Raw genomic sequence first — 26073 nt, forward strand, 5'->3', positions numbered from 1 at the left:
TGCATGTGATTGGGTTCCTCACCTTGGGCTTGGCGTACACGCATCTCCACTTCCCAGGTCAACAAGCCCACTATGCAGTCTGGCGATACAGTGGAGTCAGAGGAGATGTCAGAGGCATTAAACTGTCTGAAGAGAGAGCATCAGGCTTGAGATTGCGACTGCCGGGTCTGTAGGTGATGATAAAGTTGAAATGATCAAAGAACAGACACCAGTGTGCCTGACGTGAGTTTAGTCTCTTTGCAGTGCGAAGATAGGCGAGATTTTTATGGTCAGTCCATACGATAAAGGGTTGTGTCGACCCCTCCAGCCAATGACGCCACTCCTCGAGGGCCATCTTTATGGCCAACAGCTCCCGATTCCCAATGTAGTAGTTCTGTTCTGCAGATGACAGTTCCTTGGAAAAAAAAGGCACAAGGCTTTACTTTACCTGAAGTGTGTTCTTTCTGAAACAGTACTGCAACAACACCGGAATCTGACGCATCCACTTCAACAATAAACTGACGAGTGGGATCAGGTTGAATGAGGATGGGGGCTGTGACAAAGAGGTTCTTGAGGGTGTCAAAAGCCCTTTGGGCCTCAGGATTCCAACTGAAAGGTTTGAGAGGAGAAGTTAGTCTGGTTAAAGGGGATGCAATGACACTGAAGTTGCGAATGAACCTTCTATAGAAATTGGCCAACCCCACAAACTGTTGAAGTTTTTTGCGATTTGAAGGGGGTGTCCATTTGGAGACAGCTTCGATCTTGGATGGATCTGGGCGTTTCTGACCTGCTTCAAAGACGTAGCCAAGAAAGGAGATGGAGGAGACATCAAACTCACATTTTTCTGCTTTTACATAGAGCTGATTTTCCAGGAGCCGTTCCAGGAAACGGCGGACATGAATCTCGTGTTGGGCGAGGTCACGAGAATAAACCAGGATATCGTCCAGATAGACAAAAACAAAGCGATTAATAAAGTCCCGGAGGACATCGTTAACTAGGTGCTGGAAAACTGCAGGGGCGTTGGTAAGTCCAAAAGGCATAACTAGGTATTCAAAGTGTCCTGAAGGGGTGTTAAATGCAGTCTTCCACTCGTCTCCCTCTTTTATCCGGACTAGATGGTAAGCATTGCGTAGGTCGAGCTTGGAGAAAATGTGAGCTCCTTGTATGGAATCAAAAACAGAACTGAGGAGCGGTAGAGAATATTTGTTTTTGACAGTTATTTGATTCAGTGCTCGGCAATCGATGCACGACCTCAGAGTGTTGTCTTTCTTTTCAACAAAATAAAGAACCCTGCACCCACAGGAGACGAAGAGGGGCGAATGAGACCAGAAGAAAGTGCCTCCTGAATATATTTCTCCATGGCCTCTTTTGGGACGGTTTTCTCTGTCATTAAATTTTCTTATCGTTTGCCTTTCAAAGGCAAGTTTTAATTTCAGTATTAACAGGATTACATAATTATGCAAAACAGTGAAATGAAGTAATTAAGTAGGGGTGGGATTAGATAAATTTGCTTCTTCCCACTCTTGTTCAAGTAATCAATCAAACTCTACTGACTTTAGTTAATTATCACAAAAAAATGAATGAACCAAATGTGACATAAGTGTGTTTTATTTTATATTCTATTTTCTAATCAATGCATTTAATTGTTTCTGTAATGACTTTGAAATAATGTGTGTTTTGTCCTGTATTTTTCAATCTAGGCTTGAAATAAACCAATCAATCAATATCACGACATCATTATACTGTCATAGTTTACATGCTCGAGTCCATTGTGTGGAGGATATCATGAAGCTTTGAGGCCACCAGATATAGAACACATCGTGAATGTCTACGTTATAAACTGTGACCCCAACACAGCAGGAAAGTGAAAACATGTTGGATATTTTACAGAAATGGAGACTGAGTGTGTGTGGTTGTCTTGGTGTGATCCTGTGTGGTGAACTGCCCAAGGTGAACCCCACAGTGACTGGGATAGGCTCCAGCAACCCTGTGATCGCAAAAGGGATGTTTGGACGATGGACCAATCCATTCAGATCATTCAGTTCCACGATTGTTTATCTAGCTCTGCAGAAACTGCTCTGAATCACCTCCAAAATGATGAACCCGACTTACCGGTTTTGTGATTTCTTACTTTCGATAAGGATGTTGTTGCATTTTTTAGGGCTGTAGGGGGAGTTTCTCCGCTTACCAGCTCATTATAAGGGGAGTTTACCATTTGCTCATGAAGGCACCTTTTCCTTATACATCTACCCTGCTTGTGTTGAACAGTCAGAGGTCTCAGAGGAACGCTGCAGAGAACATCAGTGTGCATCTGCCGTGAAAAATGTCTGTCCAAAAAGTCCTCAAGAGATGTTTGAGGAAACTCTCCAAAGAGGAGTTTAAGGAATTCGTCTATCAGCTGCTGGACAGAGAGGAACATCCAAAAGTTCACAAGAAACAGGTGGAGGGCAAGGACTACATAGATGTTGCAAAGGTGATGGTGTCCGTGTTCTCGAAGAACAAAGTCCTGAAGGTGGCTGTGGAAATTCTCAAAGAAGCAAAGTTGAATAAACAGGCAAAAAGGCTGGGTAAGAGTTTTTCATTGTTTTTGTGCCGTTTTGTTTGAGTTTGAAACCAACAATCATCATTTCATTAAACCTGTCTCTTCAACTTAGCTTTAAACATCAAACGAATACAAAGTTGTCAATGTTTAATTATTGTTTGGTGGTTTTCCTCTTAAGTAATTTATTTCTCATCTTGTCTCAAAGAGATAAAATAACTTTTTTATTAGAAAAGAAGAGTCAGTCCTGTTTGTTGCTGTCACGGCTCCGTTTAACTATTGTTGTTTTTTGTTTTACAGCTGCAGCTGCAAAAAAGATGTTGGAATCCCGTAAAACAACCAAGAGAACATCAGGTCTATTTGCTTTTTATTGACATTTATTAAATAATATAAACACTGCAACCATTTTTTTCTTCAGTTATTTATGAAATGTGAATTAAAAACACTTTTTACTCTCAGCAAAATTTAAAGAATAAAATAAAACCCAAAAATTCTCTCAGTGAAAACATGACAAGGTTTGAGAATTTGACCATCAAAAGATTTGTTTGATTCACTACCTCATTGTATTCTCACTTATTTCTCAGTTAAGTTATATTTTCCAGTCTAACTGTGTTTTTCTCTTTATTTCATTTGAAACAAACCAAGAAGAAGACGAAGATGAAGACGGAGACGAAGACGAAGATGAAGACGAAGACGAAGATGAAGAGGAAGAGGAAGATGGTAGGTGATTTACAAGTTTTTGGTGACAATCACACACTTTAATCCTAAACTGGAATTCACACTCAGTAATAATAAAAAAAATATATATTTTTTGATTGTCTGAGATCATCTCAGTGAAAACGTGAAAAAAGTTTGAGATTTTTTCCATCATCACATTTGTAAATAAAACCAGATATCGAATACGATAAAGGGATTTTTTGGGGGGTCACTAAATTCAGAAATAAAGAAAATTGAACTGTAAACCACATTTGACATGAGAAAATATATATAACACAAAAGCTCTAATATTGTTACTGTTTCATTCACTACCTCATTTTATTCTCACTTATTTCTCAGTTAAGTTATATTTTCCAGTCTAACTGTGTTTTTATCTTTATTTCATTTGAAACAAAACAAGATGAAGAGGAAGAGGAAGAGGAAGAGGAAGAGGAAGAGGAAGAGGAAAAGGAAGAGGAAGAGGAAGAGGAAGAGGAAGATGGTAGGTGATTTACAAGTTTTGGTGACCATCACACACTTTAATCCTAAACTGGAATTCACATTCAGTAATAAAAAAAAGTATTGTTTGATTGTCTTTATTTAAATATTTTAACTATTGTATCTTTAATTGTATTTTACTGTTTATTGATTTTTCACTTTTTTCTGTACTTTCCTGCTTTACAAGTGCTATACTAATAAGTTGATTAAATGAATTAATGAATTAATTAAATGGTTTATTTCAAAGAAATCAGGAATAATACATGTAAAAAATAACATCACATTGAGTCACAAGTAAATCCCTTGAAAGGGAGTGGGAGGAAGCGAACTTATATAATCCCACCCCAGCTTTTGATTGATCACAAAGCTCTGACCCTTCAACTGTTGTTATTCCTTATACCTCGTTTATTCTCACAGTAAATTTTAAAATTAAATTTTCCAGTTTAATTGGAAAATAACTGTGTTTCCTCATCATTTTGTTGGAACAGATGATAGCTAATCTACTGAGATCAGCTGGAGCCAGTCATGTTGAGGTAAGCTGTGATTCCCATGTCTGCCTTTATCTCCACTTAACCTCAGATGTGATATTTGTGAGCATTTGTGTGTTAACTCTCGTGCAGCATTTGTCTCAGCTGCAGATCTTTTCACCACCATAAACTAAAAATCCCTCAGACTCGATGCACCCGAACACTTGAGAGCTTCCACTACAAAAAAAGTTAAAGAACACACCCACTCGTGCATGAGTAAAGATCTTCTATTGTAACCGTTGTAACGACTTGTCTGTTTGAAATAAAACTCAGTTTTCTTTGCTGCAGCTGCAGGTGAACTTCTTAAATAAAACTTCTCTTCAAGGAGGAGCCTCTTGTCCTGCAGGGATGAGGCGATGTTCAAAAGTCAAACAGTTATTTCATTTATGTTTTTAGAGACTTGAGGTCTAAACTGAAACACCACATGAAAGAGTGAAACATAAGACAGTCACAAAGAATAAAAACACCAGTAAAACTATCATGAACTTGAAAGGAATACTTTGAAGGTGGAAGTTTGTTTAGTTTCACAAAGATTAAATTGACATTTTGGTGGCAGGTAGTTAAAGGTTAATCATCACTCCATTCTGGGACGTCAGTAGTTTAGATAAAAACTCTCAGCAGCTCAGTAATTCTGCTGTACGTGTTGAACCACGATTGACGGATGAACTGTCTTGTAATCAATCTTTATATCACATCTGTTCAAAACTGTTTTCTTAACCAATTTTTTTCTAATTTCCTAAACAGGCATCACATCCCACCCCTGTAAGTGTGTCATATATTTTGTGTCAATCAAAAACTGTATATTTAAGCAGGTTTTTTTTTTTTTTAAACAGACTATAAATGAATCTTTCAGTTTCCTGAAGAGTCTTTTTTATTTATTTTACAGAAAAATAATCTGTGAAGAAGTACAAGATGGAGCTGATAAAAAGAGTGACCGAGACTGAGCCGTTGTTGGATCCACTTTGCCATATTATGGTTCTTAGTGATCATTCCTTTTCTGAAATCAAAGCTTTGATGAGTGAACTGCTGATCTTAATATAGACAGTTTATAAGACTTGTTGTGATAGTCAAAATTAAATAATTTTTTTCTCTTAAAAATACTGAATATTTTTAGTACAAATGTAGCAATCTAACGACAAATTCAGATTATTTTTATCACTGCAATGTTACATTACTAATTTGTTTTCTTCTCTGATGTTCAATCAGCCTCACAGCTGTTTTGTCTCTATGCAATACTTTGGATTTTGATTTTAAGAATAAAATCTCAATTTCATGTGGATCAACTGAAGTTTTTTTTTTTTTTTTTTATTTCAGATTAAAATGCATTTTCACATTTAATCAGAATTACATTTTGATGTTCATTTTTGTTCAGTTTCCCTGTATAATCCATGCATCTATTTTCCTAACTCGTTGAATCTCTTTTGTGTTGCTGGAGCCTATCCTTGCTGATGGCTGAAGGTTCCATATTGTTACAATTAAACTACACTGCTCCGAAAAATCAAGGGAACACCTAAACGACTCAATGTTACTCCAAGTCAATCTCACTTCTGTCTAATCATTTAGGAAACAACACTGACTGACCATCAATTTCACATGTTTTTGTGAAATTGGAAGAGACAACTGGTGGTAATAACAGGCGATCAGCGATACACCTCCAATAAATGAGTGGTACTACAAGTGGTAGTGCGGTCAAAAACCCTTTGCCCTTCCGGCCAAAACACTTGACAAACACTGTGACGTCTTCCCTTAAATACAGAATCCCCCTACTGGGAGGAAGTTGAACTACAATCACATTTCATGGTTCCTATAGTCCATCATGACTGGTTTGTCATTGTTTGGGTGGCATTTTGTGACAGGGTGAACTGTTTTATCTTGTTTAAAATTCTGAGGGCCTCTGAATGCGCCATCACCATGGCTGAAAATTAGGCACAGGTGTGTCTAATTGGAGAAGGATTTGGAAAATGACCTGAGCAGTAGAGACACAGGTAACAAGGGAGTGGCCCTCAGAAGTTGGGGACGCTCCAGCTGTCAGAGCCGCCCCCGATAACGTTGGAGAACGCTGCTGATAAAGGCACCAAAGAATGGCTAATTTTTGATAGTACTCTTTTTATAGTAGGCTTTGTACTTTACTGCCACCTTCTGTTCTGGAATGTTTTAGATTTGCTATCACAACCAATTACAATTACAATTTCTTTGGAGGGCTGCAGAGTGCTCCATGTGCTCACAAGTGGTACTCTGATTGCCAATTGGTACCAAGGTGGGATTCTCAGACCCCTTGTGAGACCATATCCTGATGTGATTGGCCCTTGGTTCCGATTGGCCGTGGAAGACTATGCCAGACCTCATGATGCTGGAGTGAGTCACCAGTTTCTGCTAGGTGAAGACCTAAATCCACTTGAGCACATCTGGGACATCATTCTCGGTCCATCCACCAACTCCAGGTTGTATCATAGATTGTCCAGGGGTTGGCTGATGTTTTGGTCCAGGCTTGGAAGAAAATTTCCCAGGAGACCATCCTCCGCCTCATCCGAATCATACCCAGGCGTTGCAGGAAAGTCATGTGAGCATGTGGAGGCCACGCCCACTATTGAGCCTCATTTTGACTTGATTTAAAGACATGGAAACAGTTGGATCAGCCTGCTATGAGAGGAAAACTATAAAATCATTATACGTCTTTTCTATTGTCTTGCTGTTGTAATAAACTGCAGAATAAAGTTTGTCGATATCCACAATGATATTACAGTAATAAGAAGTTTGTGGTCAATGTTTTTTTGGATGGCTCAGAAAAGGGGTTCCTGCTGTTTTTTTAATGTTAATTAGAGAATTCTGAACCTCTTTGACTAACTTGGTGATTTTAGCTTTGATGATGCACAACCCCCCCAAAGTCCTCAGCCTCTGCTTCCTCAAGAGAAGGCGAGTCAGCAGGATGGAGGAGCTCCTTGGAGTATACCTTCCATTGCTCGACAATGTCCCCTGTCGAAGTCAACAGCTCTGGTACTTAATTGAAAACAGTGCCTGCAGAAAACTGCTTTCCCCTCCTGAGGTGATGGACAACTTGCCAGAATCTCTATGATGCCAACCAATAGGCCTTGTCAACGGCCTCACCGATTTCCTCCAAGGATCAAGTTTTTACTTTCTCAACAGCATGTCCCGCAGCTCGCTTAGACTGCTGGTATCTATCAACTGCCTCTGGAGTCCCACAAGTCAGCCAGGCTTGTAGGACTCCTTCAGTTTGACAGTATCCCTTACTTCTGGTGTCCACCACTGGTTTTAGGGACTGTCACCGAAACAGGCACCAGAGACCTTGCGAGAACAGCAGCAGAGACAACAGAGGTAGAGAACATGGTTCATTCGGACTCAGTGTCCCCAGCCTCCCTCGGTACCTGTGTGAAGCTCTCCCGGATGTGGGAGTTCCCTAATGATACCTCCTTGTCATTATGTCATGCTTCATAGGTTGATTGATGACTCTAAATGGTCCCTGGCTGTGACTATGTGTGTGATTGTATGGGTTTGCAACAGGCTGGTGACCAGTCCAGGCTTAGTCCAACAGTAGTCGGGTTAGACCTTTGTGCAGCGGGTTAAGAAAATAGACGGACTGAGACGTTTTAATGTGTTTGTCTCATTGGCAAAGATTAACTGATCAGTCATCAACCTGAAGTATTATTGGCTTTCTCAGTCTATGATCATGGTCTACTTGGATGTGATGCTGACCTGACAAACAACCATCAACAGATCATTATAACCTTTGAGAATGTCTTTTGCTCTCTCTGAACTCTCCTATTTTCAAGCATGTAGCACCTCCAACTATAGTGCTCATCTTCCTGAGTGATTTCAAACTCAATCTTGTGCTTTTTTTTTTCTCCTTTATACTCACAGGTGATTTATTGACTTATGCTGCCACCTTGTGACCCAAACAGGGAATTTGTTTTATTTTACTTGTTTTCATTGATCCTGCAACTTCAAGTGCAGTGAGAGTTTTCACAGACACAGCACTACAGTCTGATGTCTCCTGCTTTTTGTTCACCTTGAAGTTTTCTGTCCAGATCTCAGTGTTTGCTTCTCCAGAATCCAATGACTTTTTTCTCTGTTTTTACTTTTCCCAGAAACGTCATTTTCACTTTCTCTGTCCCATTGTTTGTACTCTCCTTCCCTGGTGTTTCTTTTGGATTTTAGACCTCCTCATCTGAGCAAAAGTATTCTTTTTCTTGCACGGGTTACATGTTACAAGGAATCGTGTAAACCTTTGAATTCACATTCTTTGCCTTTATTTCTTAAATCTGTGAAATACTGTATGCATCAATGGTTTCTGCCTGTTTTTGTGGTCTTCTGAAGAACATAACAACACTTCTGTTTTAGCACTTCAATTTCTTGATGATGCTATTTGTAAACTTTGTAACCTGCAGACCACAGAAAGTCAAACTCAACGATTGTGTTTCTGGTGAACTTTATGTGAGTACTGGAGCCCCACAGGGTTGTATTTTAAGTCCTCTGCTTTTTACCTTGTATACCTCTAACTGTGTTGTAACTTTGTCTAAAAATAAGCTTGTTAAATATGCTGACGACACCACTATCATTGGTGAGATCAGCTCCAACGACGAATCGCATTAGCGAGCAGAAGTAGGAAACGTGATTCGTTGGAGTCGAGAATAATCTTGTGCTGAACACTTCAAAGACTTGTGAACTGACCATTGACTAAGCAGGAACAAACAACCTGTTGTCATTCACGACTCACAGGTACAAATTGTTGAAAATTTAAAATTTTTGGGAGTGACCCTCTCCCAGGGGTGGCCAACCCTGGTCCTCAAGAGCCTCAACCCTGCCTGTTTTCCAGCTCTCCCTGGACTGATTGATGCTGACAATTGAAATCAGGTGTGTTCAGCCAATCAGGATGTGGAATCATTTTTGTCAACTAATTAGCAGGAAGCTGGTCAGGGAGAACTAGAAAACAGGCAGGGTTGAGGCTCCTGAGGACCAGGGTTGGCCACCCCTGCATGACACCAGCTGGCATTCAAATAGCAGTAGTATTGTTAAGAAACCTCACCAGTGTCTTTTCTTTTTACGAAGACTACAGGAATCATTCTTTTACCTTTTTATCGTTGTGGCATTGAGTGTTCTCACCAGTTCTATCTTTGTGTGGTTTCTCACTGTGAAAGAAAAGAAATCTCTAAGAAGTGTGGTTCACTCTGCCAGCAGGACAGTCGGATGAAACCTTCCAGTCTTGGAAACTCTATAAATTCTAACTTGTGCAACTCCGATAATAAAGGATCTCTCTGGTCATCCTGCTGCTGGGAGATTTGACCTTCTACCATCTGACAGAGGATCTCGCACCATTAAATGTACATTTCTTTAAAATTTTAAGATTTTAACCCACAAAAACATATTTAGAAAGACTTAAACCCAACATTGACTCGTGTAAATGTTCACAAGAAACAGTAACTCCTCTATTTTGGCATTGCCTCTTTTTGCAATCTTTCTGTATCTTCTGTGAATTTTTTGTTACAAGTTTGCTCTCTCCTTTTCTTTACGTTGGAAGCATGTGCTGTTCGGATTCCACCAGCAGAAGAATTTCAATTTTTAATCAGTTTATTCATTTTACTTGCTAAATTTCACATCCGAAGGTGCGAAATTTCTATAAAAAAAAACTAATACATTTTCTTTGTTTCTGGTGGAGGCCAAACTATATATTGAATCAATCATTAAAAAAAGAAAAAGTGACATGTCTTGAAATCTGTTCTCAATATAAAATAATTGAAAAATTAAACTGAAATTTTTTCATCCTACTTTCATTTACTCACTGTATGTTTTTTGTTTGTTTCTAGCCCTAGCATTTTGTTATTTTAGTTTTTGCTGAATTTTTTCATACTATTTGTATAAATTTAGAATGTATGTTAATGGATATTTTTCAGTTTTTGTACTGAAACTGACGTTTACAATAAAGTTTATTTTAAAAAACAATCACTTCCTTGTTGTTGATCTCGCAATAACTAACATTCGAGTCCCTCTTTGGTCAGTTATGCACTTTTGCAAATTAGCATTCAAGATGTTCTACTGGTAAAACAATCAAGGAACACGTTTTGTTCATGTGGCCAGAGACCAAGAATGCGCGTTTTTGATGGGTTGACGAGCATTTTTTAAGTCTTGGCTTAAAAAAAATTAAAAAAAATAAAAAAGAAAAGGAAAAACAATTAAGTTAAACAATTTTTTTTTTAACTTTTGAGTTCAGTTCCATTTCTTAAAGGACCTTCAACCAATAGGGCCCCTGAGGTATCGATTGGTACTGTTCAATGGGTCCATTATTCAATGGAAACACCCAAAATACCAAACTGGACCAGACCGTACTGCTCAGTGGAGAAGAGACTTAACGTCATCCAGCCCTTTTCGGACAACATTAAACTACTGTTTATTTTAAGTTTCTGGCTTTAAAAAAAAAAAAAAGTGTTTGCTTAAACGGAAGATGACAAAGCCAGCGTTTGTGGAAAGGTGACAGAGCGCACGACAACTTCATTTGCTGGCTCCAAACTTAACGTCTTCAATACTGCTCGCCATTTTTGTTGCACCGGTGTAAGCTAGCTTGTAGAGCGTGTAAACAGAGAACTCTCAGCTATAGGTGACCAACAGTCACAACTCCAATATCTACTGAACAACTGCCGCTCTGCAGAAATTATGTCTTAGAAAACAATGCAAATGTTTAAATATTGGCTAAAATTAGCATAATCGTAATGAAGAGACCACTGGGAAAGCTTTGAAAACATAGCTGGACTTTAAATGTGCATCAAAGTAATAAAAGTCTTTCACGTTTTTACCTCTGACGACAAAGTTGTGAGCAGCTGCCTGTGAAAACAGAGTTTATTGTAAAAGAGGTAGAGAGAATACAGGTGTTTCACTGTACAGAAAGGACAGCACTGTTCAGACACTCATTCACACCGCTCCGACCGCGGACTCAGGCACGCCGCACTCACCCGACGGCGACACGCCGCCGCCGTACAAAAACAGAAAAGGAAAACACACAGAAGAAACACACAAAGTCTTTGGATTTTCTCTATTGCCCTCTCATTCACTAACTCTTTTCCGAGCCGTTAAACAAAAGAATCGTTGCACTAATAATAAAACCAATAATATTAATAATGATATAGTGTGCTAAAACATAGATAATGCAGCCCCGCCCCTCCCCCGACCACAAACACATCTCAGTAACATGTCATATTAGTGGAAGTCAAACGCACAGTCCCGTAATAAAACCACACCTGCATGCACGCGCGCACGCCGTTGCTCAGGCACCAGAAATGAGCGAGCGGTGCAAAAAAACAAAAACAAAACAAAAACGACACTGAAAACCAAACAAACGATTTACAACAACAACAACCGCAGCCCAGCGGGAGGTGTGGTGTCATTCTGTCTGTCCGTTCCTCAATCTTTCCGTCGCTGTCGTTCTGTGCCAGTGGGCGGGGCCATCAGTCAGAGTTCTCCGAGCGGTCGCTGTGTGGGGAGGGCGGGGGCGAGCTGCGGCCGGGCCAGCTTCCGTTGTGCTGCAGAAGAAAAGGAGGAGTCAGACGAAAACCTACGACTTTTTCATGACATCATCGTCTGGAGGAGGAGGGAACTTTAAGCTTCAATCAGCTGCTCCAATTTGATCATGTGACTGTGAATTTGTACGGAAGTGTACATTTAGAACATTTATTTTTTATTAGTGCTGTCAATCAGTTTAAAAAATAATCAGATTAATCACACTTTTGTGTTGTGATTAATCGCGATTAATCACAATGTTTTACGAGGTAATTTTTTTTGACAATATGCAGTTTTTGAACCAAAAGAGGCCAGAAAGAATTATTTCCTTCAATTTTATTGTCTGAAATTATTTAATTTATCAAGTGTTGGCTCATTGTTTATTCGCAAGGTGTAATTATTTGGATTAATAAATATTTATGCATTAATTATTTTTGATTAATCGCGTGCGTTAACGCGTTAATGTCTTATGCCTATAAATACAAATATGCATTAAGCCACTTTTTCACATTTTTAATAGCTAGAAATAAATCCAGTCATCAAATCTAATGTGTATTTTTCTTTAACAGTATTTTCTACGTTTTTAAACGGCCTAATTTAGTCTTGCTGTAGGAACATTATTAAATGTCACTTTTACTATTTCCGCAGAGCATAAAATATTCCAGCTGGTTTAAACTTGTGTAGAACCACTTTAACGTCGACGCCGTCCGACTTTAAAGGTGCGACAGATAGAGTAAAATAAAATGACACAACCCTCATAAAACAAGTATTCTATGAATATATTTTATATCCAGCGTGAACGCAACTTTATTATCAGCTTACGTGGAACATTAGAGTCAGCTGCAGCATTAATGTAAAGTGGGTTTGGTACGTGTGAACAACAAATAAATACATTTTTCAAAGAAAACTCCAGATTTTACATGCATCAACAAAGAATCATGGATGGATGTGGTTAGAAGCTGGTAGTTTTTCAAAATAAAACTTCCTTTTTAATCAGAAAATAAACAAAATGGTAATAATTGAAATTTTCATGTGTATTTTAAACATTTTTGCCTGCAGAAAAAGTATTAAGACAGACAGTATTAAGCGTTGACGTGCACCAGAGATGTGGGAGGAGTTTACAACGCTGCTTCTCCACAAGAAATTGAAGTTAGAATTAAGAGTCGAAAGTCTTCAACACAAAACTAGAGAGGTTTAAAAAGCAACTGATTGGACAATAATCCAGATTTTTGCTTCCTTTGCCGACTCTGATCCTAAATCAGACGGCGGTTCCGTACCTGGCCTCCCATCTGGTAGGCGGACTGTTCTCCGTTCACACCTGGAACCCCGAGGAACATGTCAGCCGAGCCGGACAGGGAGAAGGAGCCCGACCCTGAAGAGAGACACGTCCACATTTACCGTCGGTCTGAAGCCGTTTGAGATGAAACTTCTCCATCAGAAAACCCAGCAGGACTGGAGCCCCCCCTCCGTACCTGTAGAGTTGGGGGTGTGCGGGGAGTCCTCGCCCTGCCGGGCCCCCAGGGCCGTCTTCATGGCGTACAGGTTGGCCTCTTCCTGGAACTTTCCGATGTTTTTCTTGTAGCGGATCCTCTTGTTACCAAACCAGTTGGAGACCTGGATAAAGAAATGAATCAACTCTTTTCTTTTGACCGCAGATCGTTCTTTGTCAAAGCTAAAGACAATTTTGCTGGACTTAAGTAAGGATTTTTTAATGAATTAATGAATAAAACCGCTGTGATGGCCCCATGTTACTGTTCGCCTGGAGCCCAAAAGCTTCTAAGTCCTCCGCTGAATAAAGCTCTGATATTCTGACGCTCAGATGAAGCAGGAAAACTGAAGCCAAAGTCCCGTTTGTTTGTTTGATAACGATGGAGAGTGTCGGTCACCTGGGAGACGGTGATTCCACACTGTTTGGCGAGCTCCTCTTTGGCTTCTTCGCTGGGGTACGGGTTGGACAGGTGGGAGTAAAAGTATTCATTCAGGACCTCTGTGGCCTGTTTGCTGAAATTGCGCCTCTTGCGCCTGATGAGAAAAAAAAAAATCTAAACTAAGTAAACAAAGTGGACTTTTTCTAAGGTGTATAAAAAAGAAAATGAAACTCAAAGATTTTGGGAATAGCGAAGGTGCAGAAACACGGCCCACCTGGCATCCAGGAAGCGGGACCGGAGGATCATGACGGCCTCACAGGTGCTCTGCTTCAGCTGGGTTTGGATGGAGCTGAACTTGCGGTGGATGATGGCCACCATGCGCTCGATCTCCCGCGGCGTGACGGGCCGCGTGCGCGACTGCTCCCTCAGCAGGTTCATCACGTGCGTGGTGAACTCGGTGCACGCCTGCATTTAGGAGAAAGAGGAGGAAGAAGAGCACAGACAGGAATCAGAAACAAAACACAACTTTGCGTCCGTTTGATTTCAGATTTATCAGTAGAAGGAAAACATTTTTCGTCAGAAGCAATAAAAACTTCCGTTTGAGTGTTTGTTTACTTCAGTGTTGTGTAAACAAATCGTTAAATCATTGCAAGTTTCGTTTAACTCTGTGGGAAAAGCTGACACTAAAATAATCAGACTCATGATGTCAGGCTTTTTTCCAGATGAGTTGGTGGTCTGGATTAAATCATCCAGAACTAGTTCTGGTATTTTAAAAGCAAAAATGTGTTAAAAACATTTCATTTTAGGCCATAATGAGTTCTCCTCATCAACCTCCTCTGTGATTCATCAGTGGAAGATCAGAATCCACTGAACGGACGCAGATTCAGGAAATCACGTTTGTTTGGTGAGGACATTAGATCTCAATCCATCTTTGTTTTTTATTATTTTGATTTCTTTCTTTTGTTTAAGAAAATATTTTAACACCAGAGCTTTAACTTCAATTCTTTAAATGACCAGATTTCTTAAGCCTCGTTTTCACCAAGCCGTCTAGTACAGTTTAGTTGGATATTTGGACCCATTAAACAGTTCTGACCTGAACCTCTTGAGGGCCCCCATCCTCTGTATGTCCATAGAAAAATGGAATGGGACGGTTGAGCCGTTAGTTGGCATAAAGTGAGGACATTAGAAAGCACCAGTAAAGCGCTTCGCAGGTTTTTTGTTTTCCTCTTTACGGCGTTATTCTTCAGTCTTCTTTCAAACAACATTAAATTCCTGTTATACACGATGTACTGGAGGTAAAGCAAGAAAAAGATTACCTCCATTGTTGTTGCTTTTCTATCCGTCGCACTACAATGGTGCTAGCGCTCTACACAACACAAGCGCCAGGAAAATAAACCGCTCAGTGGAAGCGAGGCTTAACTGAGTGGAAACACTCACCAGAATTTACTGGTCCGTACCGTACTAGTGCTTACTGGACCGGATCGGTCAATGGAAAAGAGTCTTTAGCTAGTAACATAATTCCAATGCGTTCTGACATGCAGATAAGCAGCTTTGCCCCGATACCAATCAGCTGATTCTGTTGCTGAGAAAAGTGTGTTGCATATCAGCTTTGCGCTGATATGAATATCAGCTTTAAGCCAAAATCTAACATTTCTGCAGAATCAGCTGATTTACGCCGACTGTGTCAGTAAAAGGTCAAAGAGTCACGATAGAGCATTTGTTATTTAAAGGATTTTCACAGCTGAAATGTGAAAATCCAGTCAGAGGAGTGGGGCTGGAGAACAGGACTGTGAACTTCTGAAACTTGCATGGTTTGACCAATCACAAAGTTAAAATGGAGTACCTCAATTCAACCTGTAGGGGGCAGCACACAGACTGTTCTTTTAATATATTTTCAAGAATTAAACAAGTTTATTTTAACTAATCAAATATTTGGAAACAACCAACACAGCACTTTTAAAGATGGCGACCTCATTAGAGAGATGAGGAATATACTTTCCATCAAACTCATTTTGACAGATGACCTTTGACCTTGTATACCCTTTATATATAAAATTTTTATTAAATTTCTACGTTATTTTGAGGGGTGGGGCACCTGTCAAAATGAGTTTGATGGATGATGTAGGGTCAAAGGTCACCTGTCAAAACGAGTTTGATTGAAAGTATATTCCTTATCTCTCTCGCTCATTTGATCTATTAATCTAATCTTGTTTAGAAACTAATGAAGGACAGAGGCTGCATGATTCATTAGAAGTTTAATAAAATATCTTCTTAATTGTCTTTTTAGTTAGTTTAAAGCTAATGATGGTGAAGATGCGTGCTTTACATTCACTTTGCGCATGACCTGATTAGTCGACTATCACAAAAATAATCTGTAATTAGTCGACTATTAGAATAATAAGTTTGTGGCAGTACTAGTTGGCAAACTTTTGAACCCCGCTGCAGAACCAGAACAGCTTAATTTAGTAAAGATATGGTCGGAGCTTTGAGTTTGGTCTATTTTTTCATCATTTTGTGTATTTTTTTGGATTTATTACAGATGAGAAGAGGCATGACTCTGTAAAGCTCAGCGTTGACCATATTTATCACATCCTGATTTGAAGAAAAGCTGAGGGTTTTTGTACAACTAAAATGCTTCAATGATTTTCTTTTTAAATTTAAAGCTTCATTCAGGATCTTTACAAGACAAGTTTCCAAAATAAAAGCATATTTTGTCTGAACTCTGTAAAAACAACAGAAGCGTGTTCAGTCAGTTCAGAAATTCACTATAGATGATCTGCACAACAGAAGGGGTTCATTTCTGGAAAACTGTGATTGAAGCGACTCGTGCAGCTGTTGACCAGCTCAGGTGTTAACATGGAGCTTGTTTGGCCGTGGCAGGAAAATGTGTTTTAAGGTTTAGCAACATTTCTCAGAGGTTCAACAACAGAGACAGAAATGCACTCCTGAGCTAACATGCCAGCGGATTACACTCCTGCAGGGCAGCTTGGGTTCAGGCAAGCGTGTACGGGCAATGTCAGAGCTCTGCTCCTGTTGCGACACGGTACCTGCTCATACTTCTCCAGCTCAGTGTGGTAGATACTGCGAATCTGGCTCAACTTGCTTTTGTAGTCGGAGTGCTCGAGCGAGCTGTCGGGCGACATCCCCCCCGAGCTGGTGGCCGCAGAGACGGCGGCAGCCGCCCCGCCGCCCTTCTCTGGCCCCGCCACGCCCTCCGCCAGCAGCATGTTGTCTAAACGCACCAGCTGAGGATCCTGAGGCTCCTCCTCCTGCGTGTTCCTCATGGACAGGCCTGACCACGACACAAAAAACGGATCAGACGTTTACCTCCACATGGAGAACATCATCTCTCTTTTTTTTAATGAGAAAATTGTATTCATTTGAGCAAGAAATCATTTATTATCAATTATTTTTTTCTAAACAAGAATGAGACCCACATTTTAAAACAGCCAGCAGAAAAAAAAACTGTTCATATAAAATCTAAAATATGTTTTTATTTCAAATTCAAAATAGGAATTTTCTATAAAAAAGGTCAAACAGCTTTAAATTCACCTGTAGAACATAGACGTTGTGGCTTCTTTCTAAAACACATTTGGTTCTACTTTCAAAATGAAAGAAGAGTTTGTTTCTGCAGACGACAGACCACATTGTCAACTTTATAAAAGCAAAACTACATTTGTGCAGCACAAGCCCAGAGTGGAAACATCTCCCCTAACCAAAGCAGAGACACAAAAACAAGTTGGTAGAAGATTTGGGTTTGAAAACCCACTGATGTTTTTGATGTTTTTAACATGTTCTTGTAGTATTTTCTGATGACGGACATATATAAAGAAAATTAAGCTAAAAATTGTGGTAAATCAGGAGAAAAATACTGTTTTTAAAAAAGCATATTTGTGATGTAGAATGTATGGTGGTCGGGCCACAGACTCCCTGCTTGTGATGCATCCATGTGTGGACTAATAGATCCTAGGTCCTAAAAAACAGATATTTTTAAGCTAGAAAAAGACAATAATGGCTAAAAGACAACTGGAATTGCTTTAAAAAATTGATTAAAATGTGCTCAGAGTGAGACTTCAAGCTTTTACTCGCAGAAATTACTTTTATATTTTGATTTCCACATCAATCAAGTTCAAAAACATTTATTTAAGACATTTTGAAAAACGTATATAGAGCAGCAAAATAGGAAAAATATACAAACAGCAAAAATCTGAAAGCCTCCTTTGAGCCTGTTTTTAAGATTTTATTAGATTTTAATTTTAATACATTTTGGTTCAAAGCATTTGCTGTTTTTTACTTTCGTAAAACCCTGTGTTATGTAGTCAAATTGTGTTGTCACTTCTTTAAAACTCCCTACCATTATTGCTGTATCAGATTGACTCCTTTGATTGTTTTATTTTTTACTCAGAAGAACTTTAAGTTGATTGGATTCTATGATTTTAACTTTTCTTTAGACTATTAGTGTCAAACTTAATCTCACAGGGGGCCAAAATCCAAAACACACCTCAAGTCACGGGCGGAACAGGAAAAACATTTCTTGAACAGTCTGAGACAAAATTTTTAAAACTTAACTTTTTAACATAACTATGAATAAAAACAGGCAGGAATATTATTCCAGAATAAATCAACTTAAACCATAATTAACTTTCAATATTTTACTCTCCATAAAAATATCTTTTGTCAAAATTGTACAAGTTAAAAATAAGCGCAAGATAACATCGGGACATTAATAACAATATAATAAACTGATCTGGAGAGTTGGATAGAATTACCTGGCGCCTTGACTTTGACACGTTCACTTTTGACCTTTCGTAGGCTAATATTGGACATCATTAACCTCTCTGTGTTTGATTTGGATTTCATACAACGTTTCTATTCAATTCTAAAAGGATTTTAAAAAAAGTCCCAAGTCAGTGTTTTTCAAATAAGTGTGCGTACAAATAGTTTTTTTACATTAAAAAAATCCCTAAAACTGATACAAAAATAGCTGTTGTAGTTAGTAAAGTTCCTACATGGTTGAGATTAGTTTTTAATGCCTCTTAAATAAAGTTAATTTAAAAAAAATCTGGGTAAAGGTGATAATCAAAATGAGGAGCGTTAAGCTGTCACCACCTTTTTAACCCGAAGGCTAAAGTGTTTATTTAGTTAGCTGCCACTATTTGAACATTTATATTTAAAGTTACTGACAACCAGAGCCTCGGTGTGTGCGTGCGGACACATTCATCTTGTTAATCCGTGTATTGACTTGCGATGACACAATGTCAACACCGTGTAATAAAGCGCTCATGGCCGGGTAACAACATGCGGGAACACCGGCCACACGAACATCCGTGTCTCCCTGCGTCCACCTACCAGTTTTTTCCTTGATCTCGCACAGCACGCTGAACAGTGCGGGCTTCATGCGGTGACAGTTGAGTGCGTGTTTCCTGCAGCACACGGAGAAAACGCGTTTTAGTTTGCAGAGAGCCCACAAAGTGACAGCATGTGAGTTGACCAAAACAAAAACACGGACTGTGTGACGGACCTGCTGCCCTAAGCTAGGCTAGCTTAGCCTCCGTTAGCTCCTTACTAGCTTAGATATTGATAGCAACTCAAATATAAACCTGGTGCTTTTACAGTTTGTTGACATTATTTTTATTTGGTAAACGTTTCTAAATCTTAACACACATTGGACGAGTTGGTATAATTTACGTTACAGAAATCTGAACGTAACTTTAGCTAATTAGCCTTGATTGGAATAGCCTAGCATGCTAACAAAGGTAGAAATAACAAAATCACTGCTAAAAGGGAGAACCGAGTTAAAAACGACAACAACATGTACATTAAAAAACGCATAATGATATAAAATAGCTATTCTAACGTTAAGAAAGACATATCATGAAAAACTTTGTTTTTTTTATGTAATAGCTAAGTTGTTAGCGTGTAGCTGTGAATCTAAACAATAGGGTGAAGTTTATGAAACTTTGCCCCGAGCAGCTGAGTCAAAACAAAAAACTGTTTGGACCTTAAAATGACGGAAAAAACACGTCAAAGCGGCCACTAACTTTGCTTGTGCCTCGTCCAAACTTTGGTCGGTGATAGTCATAATTTGCTGCAGTATGTCCCCGATATCTCTGCGGGTCTCATGTCCGTTTTCTGTTCCATCGAGGCCCGACTCCGCTCCGTCCGACCGGTGCTGGGGAGGCTGGTGGACCGAGTTGAGTGAATGCATCCCCGGGTGGCCGCTCACTCCCGGTCCCCTGCCGTTGGATGGCCCGTTGCCCGTCAGCGGCTGCTGCTGCAACATCTCTGAGCGACGCACAGGAGCGACGACTGCTGCCCAACTGCGCTCACGCACTCAGAGGGCAGGCCGATCCGGGGCATCGCGCTGAGCAGGGGCCCCTAGCGACTGACGGCGAAAGGTACAGGGGCGCGCGCGCCGCACCATCACGAAACTACAGACACTGCCCGCGCGCTACATGTCCACCAAGCATGTGTGTTTGTGTGTGTATGTGAGCAGCACGACTAGACTGTCAAACTCAACCCCACAAGGGGCCAAAATCCAGAGCACACCTTTAGGTCGCGGGCCGAACAGGAAAAACATTTATTGAAAACATTAAAACTCAATTGTTTAAACTTTAAAACTGGACTTTTTAACATAATTATGAACTAGATATATAGCATTAATTCCGATAATGCTAGTGTGAATGCTGTAAGCTGAATTTGGCCCCTGAAGATGCTAGTAATGATAGCTGAAGATGCTGAAATTGATAGCTAAAAATGCTGAAGCTGATAGTTGAAACCACTGAGGCTAATAGCTGAAAACGCTGAAACTGATAGACAGCTAAAATGTTAGCTAAATGTCAAATTAGCCTAAACACTTAAAAAAATAGGCTAGCTAAAACAGGTAGGATGTAGCTGAAAAATAGCTAAACCTTAAATTAGCCCCAAAAAAGAGACCCAAATTAGCCAAAACAGCTAGCATGTAGCTAAAATACTAGCTGAACCCCAAAACAGCCAGCATGAAACTGAAATATTAGCTAAACTCCAGAACAGCCTAAAAAACTTTAAAAAGCCTAAATTAGCCAAAACAGTTAGCGTTTAAATATTAGCCTAGCTCCAAAACAGCCTAAAAAACAGGGGAAAAAGCCTAAATTAGCCAAAATAGCTAGCATGTAGCTGAAAAAATAGCTAAACTTCAAAATAGCCTAAAAAATTATAGTAAATGAAAAAATAGTCCAAAAAACTAGCAGAAAGCCATTTTTTAAAAGTTAAAACAGTAGCTTTTTAACATAATTATGAATAATAAAAAGGCAGGAATTACTTTCAATAACTTTCAATATTTTACTTTCCATAAAAATAGATTTTGTTAAAATTATACAAGTTAAAAATAAGCACAAGATAACGTCAGGCCATTAATAATAATAAAATAAAATGATCTGGTGGGTCAACTACTTTGACAAACAAACAAATAAACAAACACCAACAAGGTGCTCAGCCTTGCAGACAGTTTATGCAGAGTGACAGAGCGACATTCACCCCCTAGTCTGTCTACTTCTCGTTTTAGTTTGCGATCAACAGGATGTGTGCCAAAACCACAGTGGTGTCAGAGGAGCCCTGCGCCTGTTCCAACATGTTGCAGTTTGCTCTGACTCTGCTGCAGTTAAAGCAACAGCTGCCCACATCTGAAGCGCACTCTGTGGAGGGTTTGTCTGACAGCGCACCAATGGCAGAGCAGGGCTTCTCTCTGCTCTGCGCTGCTCAGGGCAGCTCCAGCCTTCACATGTGGGGCAAGTGAGCAGGGGTGGGCTGTAACAAGAGGAACAGGAAGAGAAGAGATAGAGAAGGTATAGCGAGGCAGACGGAGGGGGTAAGAGCTTGTCACGTCGGTATGCGAAACTCCTCTTAGCAGGTTTTGTTTTCTGTCTGGGTAAAAGGCGAGTGTCGAGTCAAAAATGCTGCTTTCGGTCTGGGGTGATTTCAAGAGATGATGTTCGGAGGGGATAAAGACTAAAAGACAAAGGTAAGAACCAAATTACTGTGTTTTTTTTGATTATGTGGAAATCAAAGCAGACTTTAGTGAGAAAAAAACTCTAACTTCAGGCAAAAAATAAAGCGTAAATCCTCCCTGAGAGATAAAAGTGGACTTTTTATGAACAGAAATACACAAGCGGTGACATTTAGAGACTCCCTAAACATCTGTAGTCACCATAGCAAAACCTGCTCGGCGGGTTTGTCTCATTTCCTCGTGGGAGAAAAACACAGCTTTTGTGTCATGTTGTACTCTGAAGAAGTGGAAAACAAAGCGAGCCCTGAGTTTGTTTTCTTCTCAGGCACCACTTCTTCAAACCCAAGGACTGCACAGAGTTGAAATGACTGAGCGGGAGCTGCTGGAGCCTCTCATCATCGTTGAGGACGAAGACGCAACCGTGGCCGTCTCAGACAGAGACACGGCAGCCTCGCCGAGCGGCGCCGAGGAGAAAGAGAAAGAGGAACACTCAGAAGCCGGAGCCATGCCTGTCAAGGAGCAAAGTTTGGAGGAGAGAGTCACAGAGGAGGGCCGCTTGAGGGAGGACGAGGAGGAAAATGTGAACAAAAATGAAGATCCGAGTGGAGATGGAAGTGAGGGACAGACGCAAAAAGAAGGAAACCTTCAAGAAAAGCAGAGAGAGGAGAAGGGGTTAACCTCGTCTGAGCAACAGCCGGAGGAGGCAGAAGCCCTCAAAGAGGTTGGTGTTCAGTGTTTCTAACTCCCTCACGTTACCTCTGCGGTGAATCAGTTAGAAGGTCAAAGCGAGAAGGAAGAGTTTGTTTGGAAAGTGCTGGTTCCACCGAACAAAAACAGCGTGTTTTGTGTCGCTGCGTGGGAGTGGACTTCTTTTTACATGCCAACAAAGAGTTTGTGCCATTCACTCACAAACCACTCTGTCCCTGCCACCCACCCACAGGCTCACCGGTTAACCCCAGAGTTCCCGGAGGCGCTGTACGAGCTGCTCTGCACCCTGCAGGAGGGGAGACGCCTCAACGACCAGCGCTGCTCCTTCAGCATGGAGAAGCCCATCGGGAGGAGGAGGTGCCACTCCGAGCCCAACGCCTCCAAGCCGGCACCCAGAGGTAGGAACCGTCCAAGAGTGTGTGCCTCGAAGGGATGAAGATGATACTCAGCTGTCTCCTTGTTCTCCTTAGTGACGTTCTCCTCGATGACCTCACTGCAGAAGGAGGAGTTTTTTGATCTGGTCGCCACCGCTCAGGCCCGCCGGCTAAACGACCAGCGGGCCCAGCTGCAGCGCTCCCTCCCGGCAAAACAGAAGTCGCGCAGCTTCAGGGGCAGCCTGAGGCAGCTGTCTTTGAAGAGACCCACCCCGGTGGTTGCCCCCGCTCCCGCCGCCGCTCCTAAAGAGGATCTGTACGACATGATTCTGACCAGACAGGTGAGCGGAATCAAACCCTGAGCTCAGGTGTTCTGCTGGAAGTCCTGACTGTGTTTCCTCCTCAGGCTCAGGGAAGGCTGGAGGACCAGCGCAGCCGAGCTCCTGGCCCCATGGACGACGAGGACTTCTTCTCCCTGCTCCTGAGGGTTCAGGGGGGGCGCATGGACGAGCAGAGGACTGTACTTCCACTTTTGTTGAAGACCTGAGACAAAAACAGAGACGTCGAGGCGACTGATTGTTGTGGCTTTGATTTCCTGTTTAAAGTTTCCTTTTTTAACCCTGATGACGCTTTCTGCTGGAGATCCCTCGAATGTTAATCAGTGTTATTGCAAAAAAACGCTAACGTTTAGAGCTTAAAATGTGACCCGCTCCTGAAAAAAACCCAAAACGTTTACTTCTAGTTAGTTTTCTTGTCTTCGCTGGTGATCAGCAGATGTGCTCGGCTGGTTTTTTGCCAGAACCGGCGAGCTGTGGAGCGGCTGCTGCACGCGTTTGATGCCGTGCAGACCGTGGACCTGAACTTCTGTTATTTGTGCAGTCAAAGCACTGATCAGAGACACTGAGCTGGTGATCAGAGGTGATAACTGGAGTGAGATCACGCAGAGCTTGAGTGTACACAATAGTTCTTCTTCAAAATAAACTGTTTTTAAATATTCGTTTGTTTTTTAAATGTTTTTTTTTTTCATCCTAGTTGTGGGAAACTGCTTAAAAATTGATTCCCTTATCACACGTGTCAAAGTCAAGGCCCAGGGGGCCGGATCCGGCCCTCCGGTAATTATATCCGGCCCTCCAGATGTTCTCTTGCGCTTATTTTTAACTTGTATAATTTTAACAAAAAACATGTATTATATGGAGAGTAAAATATTAAAGTTATTTAAGGTTTAAGTTTATTTATTCTGGAATAATATTCCTGCCTTTTTATTATTCTCAATTATGCTAAAAAGTTACTGTTTTAAAGTTTAAAAACTGGCTTACTGCTGGCTTTTTGGACTATTTTGGCATTTACTAAGATTTATTTAAAGCTATTTTAGAGTTTAGCTAATATTTCTGCTATGTGCTAGCTGTTTTGTCTAATTTAGGTTTTTAAAAAAAAATTTAAGCTGTTTTGAAGTTTAGCAATTTTTTCAGCTACACGCTAACTATTTTGGGTAGCCAATGTTTTCTTTCTTTTTTCTTAGGCTAATTTGGCATTTAGCTAACATTTTAGCTGGTTATTAACTTCAGCTTTTTCAGCTATCAATTTCAGCATCTTCAGCTATCAGCACTAGGATCATCAACAAAATCAAGCTTACAGCATTATCACAAGTAATGCAATGTATCTAGTCTATAATTATGTTAAAAAGTAACAGTTTTGAAGTTTTAGAAATTTAGTTTTAGTGTGTTCATTCAATGTTTATTCTGTTTGGCCCTCAACCTAAGGTGCATCTTGTGCGATTGAGTTTGACACCCCTTCCCTGTTTGGAGAAGTTCTCGTCAGCGTGCATAATGATTGTAAACTTCACTCTTACCATAAATAAAAATGCTTACACAAGAACTAAAGATAAACCTTTTGACAGATATTAATCATTTCAAACTTCCTGAATTTTAGCTTAAACTTGATTACCTCAAACCAAACTGTTTACTCAGCATGAGTCAAAAAATATAATTTTAAAACTGAGTATTTACTGCAAAACCTCAACAAGGATCCACTAGTTCAGGGCAAAACAGCTGCGGACAATGATGAAGGTCAGAGCAGGTGCAAGGGGCCTCCTGCAAACCCATGACCTCCGCCAGGGAGAGCCCGGTCCACTCAGTGCAGAGGAAACCTCCCAGAGGAAGTCCTGATCAGTCAGTGAGAAGAAGGCCAAAGGTGACGCTGCACCACTGCGCCGCTTCCTCAAACACTGGAGGATTACATGCAATCAACCCTCCAATCAGAGCGGCTGTGATGAGGAACACAAGACTTCACAAATTAGACAACAACACGTCTTTTCAAAGTTGTGAAAGAGTCAAACCAGAAGACAGCAGAAAGGTTCCACTTTTAGGATGAAACTGCACGTTTCTGCTTTTAAGGCGGGGTGTCAAATTCAATCGGACAAGGGGCCAAAATTAAAAACACACCTTAGGTCGGGCCGAACAGGATAAAAATGTATTGAACACACTGAAACTACATGTTTAAAAATTAAAAGCCGTAACTTTTAACTTAAATATGAACTAGATATATAGCATTACCTGCAATAATGCTAGTGTGAGTGTCGTAAGCTGAATTTGGCTACTGAAGATGCTCATGCTGATAGCTGAAGATGCTGAAATTGATAGATAAAAACGCTGAAGTTAATAGCTGAAAACGCTGAAGCTGATGGCCAGCTAAAATGTTAGCTAAATGCCAAATTAGCCTAAAAACTAAAAAAAAAAAAAAAAAAGAAGAAAACTTTGGTTACCCAAAACAGTTAGCATATAGCTGAAAAAATTGCTAAACTTCAAAACAGCCTAAAAAACAGGGGAAAAAGCCTTAATTAGCCAAAACAGCTAGCACATAGCGGAAATGTTAGCTAAACTCCAAAATAGCTTTTTATGAAATCTTAGTAAATGAAGCTGATAGCCAGCTAAAATATTAGTTAAATGCCAAATTAGCCTAAAAAACTTAGAAAAGAAAAAAAAAAAACGTAAACGCAGGTTAGCCAAATCAGCTACTATTTAGCTGAAAAAATAATTTAACTTTGAAATACTCTAAAAAAAACTTTTAAAAAGCTTAAAATAGCCAATAGAGCCAGCGTGTATATAATAGCCTCACTCCAAAATTACCTGAAATTTTTTAAAGGCCTAAATTAGCCAAAACAGCTACAATGTAGCTGAAATATTAGCTGAACTCCAAAATAACCTAACAAATTGTAGTCAATACCAAAAAAGCCCCAAAAGCCAATTTTTAAAATATTAAAACCATAAATTTTCACATAATAATGAATAAGTAAAAGGCAGAAATATTATACCAGAATAAATCAACTTTAAACCTTGAATAACTTTCAATATTTTACTCTCCATAAAAATATATTTTGTCAAAATTATAAAAGTTAAAA

At 40.1% G+C, this 26073-nt stretch overlaps 3 protein-coding genes and 1 long non-coding RNA gene across 4 annotated transcripts; 3 read left to right on the plus strand and 1 right to left on the minus strand.

Annotated features, from left to right (window-relative positions):
- Nucleotides 1-1850: 1850 nt before the first annotated feature.
- On the plus strand, nucleotides 1851-3326 carry LOC112136506 (putative high mobility group protein B1-like 1). Its single transcript, XM_024258233.2, has 3 exons — nucleotides 1851-2546; nucleotides 2819-2872; nucleotides 3167-3326. Exons 1-3 carry the CDS (start codon nucleotides 2303-2305, stop codon nucleotides 3244-3246), a joined length of 378 nt encoding a protein of 125 aa, XP_024114001.1. The 5' UTR covers nucleotides 1851-2302; the 3' UTR covers nucleotides 3247-3326.
- Nucleotides 3327-3660: 334 nt separating this feature from the next.
- On the plus strand, nucleotides 3661-6974 carry LOC112136735. The gene is made up of 4 exons (XR_002917408.2): nucleotides 3661-3716; nucleotides 4201-4245; nucleotides 4984-5001; nucleotides 5126-6974. It is a non-coding gene; the product is annotated as an uncharacterized LOC112136735 (long non-coding RNA).
- Nucleotides 6975-11067: 4093 nt separating this feature from the next.
- pbx2 (pre-B-cell leukemia homeobox 2) lies at nucleotides 11068-19997 on the minus strand. Its single transcript, XM_024258429.1, has 8 exons — nucleotides 19652-19997; nucleotides 18960-19033; nucleotides 16658-16902; nucleotides 13885-14075; nucleotides 13629-13764; nucleotides 13215-13356; nucleotides 13020-13114; nucleotides 11068-11765 (listed from the first exon to the last, which is right to left on the minus strand). Exons 1-8 carry the CDS (start codon nucleotides 19891-19893, stop codon nucleotides 11691-11693), a joined length of 1200 nt encoding a protein of 399 aa, XP_024114197.1. The 5' UTR covers nucleotides 19894-19997; the 3' UTR covers nucleotides 11068-11690.
- Nucleotides 19998-21466: 1469 nt separating this feature from the next.
- LOC112136613 (G-protein-signaling modulator 1) lies at nucleotides 21467-23672 on the plus strand. The gene is made up of 5 exons (XM_024258432.2): nucleotides 21467-21609; nucleotides 21920-22315; nucleotides 22535-22700; nucleotides 22773-23017; nucleotides 23083-23672. The coding sequence occupies exons 2-5, from the start codon at nucleotides 21959-21961 to the stop codon at nucleotides 23221-23223; spliced, it is 909 nt and encodes a 302-aa protein (XP_024114200.1). The 5' UTR covers nucleotides 21467-21609; nucleotides 21920-21958; the 3' UTR covers nucleotides 23224-23672.
- The last annotated feature ends 2401 nt before the right edge of the window (nucleotides 23673-26073 follow it).

Source organism: Oryzias melastigma, linkage group LG16, assembly GCF_002922805.2.
Source record: "Oryzias melastigma strain HK-1 linkage group LG16, ASM292280v2, whole genome shotgun sequence".
NCBI classification, from domain to species: domain Eukaryota; kingdom Metazoa; phylum Chordata; class Actinopteri; order Beloniformes; family Adrianichthyidae; genus Oryzias; species Oryzias melastigma.